At 39.0% G+C, this 6,000-nt stretch overlaps 1 protein-coding gene across 2 annotated transcripts; it reads right to left on the reverse strand.

The window, feature by feature from the left end:
• Positions 1-1,636: 1,636 nt before the first annotated feature.
• LOC142629932 (uncharacterized) lies at positions 1,637-3,403 on the reverse strand. 2 transcript variants are annotated; one of them, XM_075803980.1, is made up of 3 exons: positions 3,081-3,403; positions 2,889-3,003; positions 1,637-2,770 (listed from the first exon to the last, which is right to left on the reverse strand). In XM_075803980.1, the coding sequence occupies exons 2-3, from the start codon at positions 2,898-2,900 to the stop codon at positions 1,862-1,864; spliced, it is 921 nt and encodes a 306-aa protein (XP_075660095.1). In that variant the 5' UTR covers positions 2,901-3,003; positions 3,081-3,403; the 3' UTR covers positions 1,637-1,861. The 2 variants fall into 2 exon arrangements, with proteins under 2 accessions (XP_075660095.1, XP_075660094.1); XM_075803979.1 differs by having other exon boundaries at positions 2,889-2,981; positions 3,081-3,402.
• Between the last annotated feature and the right edge of the window lie 2,597 nt (positions 3,404-6,000).

Here is a 6,000-nt window from a genome sequence, read left to right on the forward strand (position 1 = left end):
AACTAGCTAAGCATTGCAAGCAAAATACTGGCCTTTACACTCCTCTACCAGCTCCACACCGTCCTTGGGAGGATATTAGCATGGACTTTATACTAGATCTCCCCAATACCCTTAGGAAGTTTGATTCCATTCTTGTAGTGGTAGACCGGTTTTCTAAGATGGCTCACTTTCTTCCATGCTCTAAGACATCTGATGCATCCAAGGTAGCCAAGATTTTCTTTGATGATATTGTTAAGCTGTATGGGTTACCTAAAACAATTGTGCCAGATAGGGATGTTAAATTCATGAGCTATTTTTAGAAGACCCTTTGGCACATGATGGGAACGAAGTTGAAATTCTCCACAACATACCATCCTCAAACTGATGGTCAAACTGAGGTTGTCAATAAGAGTTTAGGAAATCTTTTGAGGTGTCTTATAGGTGAGAATGGTAGGACTTGGGAATCTATACTCCTTGTAGCCCAATTTGCATACAATAACTCAGTCAATAGGTCCATAGGTATGAGTCCATTTGAAGTTGTTCATGGTTATACACTTATGAGACCTTTAGACCTTCTCCCAATGTCCTCACATGATAGGGCTTTTGTGTCTGCAGTAAAGTTTGCTAGTCAAATGCATGAGCTGCATAAAGAGATCAACAAACGAATTCATGCTAGTAATCTTAAGTATAAGACTCAGGCTGATTTACATCAACGTCATTTAGACTTTGATGTAGGAGATTATGTTATGATTTGTATCAGGCCTGAATGGTATCCATTAGGAACCGTTAAGAAACTGCAGGCCTGCAGTACTGGCCCATTCAAGGTATTAAAGAAACTTGGATCTAATGCTAATGTGATTGATACACCTTCAGATTATGGTATTAGTTCTACTTTTAATATTGCTGATTTAATTGTTTTTAAAGGTCCAACAGTTATTCCATATGACCCTTTTGATGATCCATCCTCTTCTTCTTTGGCTAACCCTGTCCCTAGCCCTACACCATCTTGTTTCCAAAAGGCACATAAAGATATTATTGATGTTATTTTGGATGAGCAATCTCTTTTCACTAGGGATGGAACAGTTTAGCGCTTCTTGGTTTGCTGGCGAGGACGGCCTGGTTCTGATTGCACATGGATCACCAGAGAGGAGTTGCAGCAGCTTGATCCCGCTCTTTTGGAGGCTTACTTGGATACACTTGCTACCACCTCATCTCTACCTCCTGTCATCCGCACATATGAGCGTCAACGGAGGCGCCATGTTGACCTAGTGAGCTTGTGGCTCGATGGAACTTATTTTGATGTCACTTGATCCTTATGAGCTTAACTCGATGGGGTCGAGTTTCTCCCACTCCAGGGGAGTTGGTGCGGACACCACATGATAGCACATCTATGAAGATTATCTTTATCATTTATATTATTTTTATTTGGGTTTATCTTTAGTACTGGATTAGTATTTGAGATTGTTAGGATTATCGTATTAGTATTTGAGATTGTTCAGGAGTTTATCTTTATCATTATGATTCTTGGAAGCTATATATAAAGTTTCAGATGGTTCATTTTGTATTTTTTACAGACTATTATTATTATTATTATTGAGATTATTTGCATTGATTTGTTTGGTGGTGATTCCAAACACCTTAGGTGGGAAGCCTAAGGTTCTACAGTAGGACTAATCTAGGTGGGAAACCTAGGTTATCTTGCATCACCTTTACAAGGCATGCCATTCACTTAGATCACCGAGGTTCCTAAGAAAGAAATGACATTAAAAGGACCTAAGAACAAAAGCAAATACAATATATATATATACTACATAAAAATACAGGTCTTGAAGCTGATCTACATTCACATCCTTATTACAAGCTTTAGTAATTAGTTATGAACTTAGGCCGAAGGTGAAGTAGTATCAAATGATTTTCTCCTAACGAGGAGGCAAGTAATGTTGGATGGCTGACCATGTGTGTTATCAAGTAAACACAACACAAAGTCAGGACGGTGTAGAGCAAGAGCCAGCCGGTCCTCGCCAAAAGTCAAGCCCGTTACATCAAGGAGAACATGCCATGAATTCCGGTGTGCCTCTGAGATCCAATGCAGTGAGTATCGGGTCCCATTCAAACAGAGGGTAAGAAAAAGTCCTTTAGGACTATGCTTACACTTCCTCCTGAAGTTCTGGCTAAGTTGTGACCCCTTAATCCTCAAGTCCAACCAAGATTCTGGTGCTGAAACGACTTTTGATTCTTTATGAGTCGCAAATTCCCTTATCTGATCAAACTCTTCGCTAATAATGGTCAGGTAGAAATTGCCTCTGAAGAAAGGGTAGCTCTCCCCAATCATCATCATAGCATCCTTGTAGTTAGGCATGAAAAGAACCAAGTAGTCCTTCTCTGATAGCCCACAATGCTTCAAGGCTCGGTTCATAGCTTGGATTTCTGGGATTGAAATGAAACTCCCTTGAAAAGAAGATTTCTTGGTAAGAATTTCAAGGAGTCTTGATGGCTCCAATTGGGTTTTGTCAAGGTCAGAAACATTACTACTAGTATTCTTGGGGGCCTTGCGTTTGTCATCAGGTAGGCTGTCGGTAGATTCCTCCTTAATAGAAAGATTATCAAGGTCAAATTTGTTGTGTCCCTCTTCCACAAGGCCATTGCAATATTGCGGGTATTTCACAAAGACATACTGCTTAACATATTCTATCTCAGTTGGGGTTATTGGGCCTGACCATCTCAAGTCCAGGCCATGGAGAGTGGATATGGCTCCAGCAACCAAGTGAGCAGGAATCATTGAATGTGCTTTCTGTATTCCAATCAAGTTTGATCAAATATTGCACATAATGAAAGCTTAATTATATTATAATATTAAAGGGGAAACATGAAACGATCTAAGCTGTAGTAGTACTAACGATAGTACTTGCCTTGAAAACCATGCTGCTTGGTCTGCTAGTTCGAGCGGGTGATGTGGATAAAGAAGCTAAAACTGACTCTTCAAGTTCATGTTCTACCACGTCCTAATTATTAACAAAGTGGGAACTTCTAAATCAGAATTTTTATAACATTAGCAAATGTAGAAAAAGAATTTTCAAGGAATTGCAAAGAAAAAAGAATACCTTAGACTCTCCGTGAAGAATGACCTTTTCTTCCATGTTACTCCCCATATGATGCCTTGTCACTTCTTAGAACTTTAAGCCAAACTAGGCATTAATACTTAAAAACCAGGTTGCAGAGAAGAATAGAGTAAGAGTTACAAGAGGGAAAAACCAACACCATAAAAGGTAGACATGGAGACAAGCTAACGTTTGAAAATTAGGTTGCAACAGTAATGTATTGAAGTTGAGTATTAAAGAAATTTAAAAGCCTTGCAAACAAAGAGATAAGCAGCCAAAGGTGATGACAGCAAAGCCCCCACAAGATGGATTTATATGATGATATAGTATCCTGCCAATGATTGAATAAATTACTATCTTGCCGCTGGACCACAAGGGAGAAAAGAAATCACATTACTGGAACTTAGTGTAGTCATGAATTTGACTTGGAAATATGAAGCCGCAGTGCTAGAAAAACATCACATTATTTCCTCGTCATAGACTACACAGATTCATTGGTTGCGGAGCCTCTTATAGTTTATGTAGGTGTGTGAATTTAGAAAAGCAATGAACAAGTAGTTCAATCAGGCCGAGTACAAATGATTCTTCACAGCTTGACAGATACCATTCTAAGAGCATCAGCAGTGGGCCTGCTTTATGCCAAATGTAAGTTACATTTGGCATTCAAGCCCAAAAACTGCTCAGCAACGGTAGTTCAATCAGGCCGAGTACAAATGATTCTTCACAGCTTGACAGATACCATTCTAAGAGCATCAGCAGTGGGCCTGGTTTATGCCAAATGTAAGTTACATTTGGCATTCAAGCCCAAAAACTGCTCAGCAACGGGAAGGCCAAATTGGAAAAGGCCAAAATTTTTTTTGACATATAGCTACCGTACCATCTTAAATGTAAGATGGTACTGTAGCTAAATGGTATAAAAAAAATAAATTTTTAATACTCTCCCCTCTTTTTTAACTCGGAAATTTCTCTCTCCTCTCTTATTATTTCTCTTCTTTTCTCTTTCTTCCTTCTCTCTTTCTCATCTGCTCTCTGCTCTCTTCAGACCCAAGACTCTCTTCGATGCCCCTCTCTCTCTCCAATAAGTTAGATGCTTCTCTCTCTCCGATGACCCTCTCTCTTTGATAGTGATTCCAACGAGGCATCAGTGCTCCGATCCCTTTACTAATTCACTCAACTGACGATGCATCGGTGCTCCGATGACCCTCTTCAAACTGACATTCTTGCATGTGTAGATGACCCTCTCTCTTCAAACCGACAAAATCAACTTCCTTCAAGCTTACTAGAGGCGAATTCGCTTCCATCGAGCTTCAACAAAATCGAGCTACCCAGCGGCGAATTGAGCAATCCGGTTTTCATAAATTTTTGTTGTGTTGTGGGTGAAGATTATGTGGCTTCGCAGTGGTTAGCGATGGAGATCGTGGTGGGTTAGTGTTGGGTCGCGTGGGTTGTGTGGGTCAGGCGGGTTGTGATTTGTGTGGGAGTGGGTTTTGGGTTGATGGGTGGCGGTGGGTTGATTTCAATAGGTGTGATTTTGGTGGGCAACGGCGTGGTCAGTGGATGCAGCGGCGTGGGTCTGGTGGTGCAACGACTTGGGCAATAGGTGCAGTGGCGAGGGTCTGGTTTTTGACCGTGGGTTGCTATGTATATATATATATATTTTTTTTTTTTTTTTTGTGGTGTTGATGGTCGAAGAGGGTGGTGTTGATGGTCTGGTTTTTATTTTTTTTTTTGGTGGTGTTGACGGTAGATTATGGGTTGCTGGTGGTGGTAGTGGTAGTGGTGGTGGTGGTGGTGTCTAGTGCAGCGATGGTGGTGATGGTGGTTCTTGAACAGAAAGAAAGAGAAAGAATAAAAAATATGTTGTATTGTAAATGATGGTGATTGTGAGATATATTATTTTATTGTGTAGAAATATTATTTTAATGAGTAGAATAGGAAAATAAAAGTGGGGATGTTGGGAGTATTGTAAAATTGTATTGTATAATTGATAAAGTAGTTTTTTGGGATGGTAAAATAAAATGGGATAGAATTCTCAGCTGTGGATGCTCTAAAAGAGTTAAAATTAAGGTGACTATTGTTAATGAGACCTTAAGGATTTTAGTATCCATGGAAATATTTGGAAATATATGTACATTTACAGGGCATTAGTTTATCTTGTTTTTAATCTGTTTTTGGCTAATGATTGGCTATTCATTTGGGCTAGATGCCTATGTCTATCAACCCAAGTTGCAGATAAAAATATAGAAGCTACGAATGGCAACAAGACAACAACTATTTTCAAATTATGTAATCTGATGCTATCTTAGTCATCAAGGGAATAGAAAATGCTGAAGAGATTGTGACTGCTAGAACATTTGAGGACGTTTAGAACAGAGTTTTAGGTACAAAAAAACAAAGTATAGGTGTGCTTAGGTACTCATCAGGTAGGCAACAAACCTTGCGGGATATGGAATCATTTTGACCTGAGAACGACTGGTCAAAGAGTCAGCCCATGAATAGTATTCATTGATTAACTATTAATTATTTATATTACAGGGGAAACTAATTATTTAATGGAAAAAAATTAAATATTGTTTCGTAATTCGTATAGTTCCAGAAGCCAATTGGCCTAGCTGGTGTGGTTTAAGGGAATGATCCTGTCATAACAAATTCCAATTTTTACACCACCACCTATTGATTTTTCTGATTTAGCTTTTTCTTTCGGTTAAAGAGTTAGTGCATTCACTAAATTATTCTTGACAAAAAACACATTATGTCACAGCATGAATTTATACGATCTTTTGGTCTTTACTTTATGATCCTTCACCTTAGGAAGAAAGATAATGCTATGACGTATGAAACGTTGGCTTTCTTAACAAGAGCAGAATCTACAAATAAGTTGAAGATTGATCTCATAGAGCTATAAAATTACGTGAATGTATTG

Source organism: Castanea sativa, chromosome 3, assembly GCF_040712315.1.
Source record: "Castanea sativa cultivar Marrone di Chiusa Pesio chromosome 3, ASM4071231v1".
In the NCBI taxonomy this organism is placed as follows: domain Eukaryota; kingdom Viridiplantae; phylum Streptophyta; class Magnoliopsida; order Fagales; family Fagaceae; genus Castanea; species Castanea sativa.

Coding starts and splice junctions, on each gene's coding strand:
- LOC142629932 (XM_075803979.1), bottom strand. CDS start 3,128: ATGGGGAGTAACATGGAAGAAAAGGTCATTCTTCACGGAGAGTCTAAG. Junction 2,982..3,080: donor TTCTTCACGGAGAGTCTAAG/GTATTCTTTTTT, acceptor GTTAATAATTAG/GACGTGGTAGAACATGAACT. Junction 2,771..2,888: donor CAAGCAGCATGGTTTTCAAG/GCAAGTACTATC, acceptor ATTGGAATACAG/AAAGCACATTCAATGATTCC.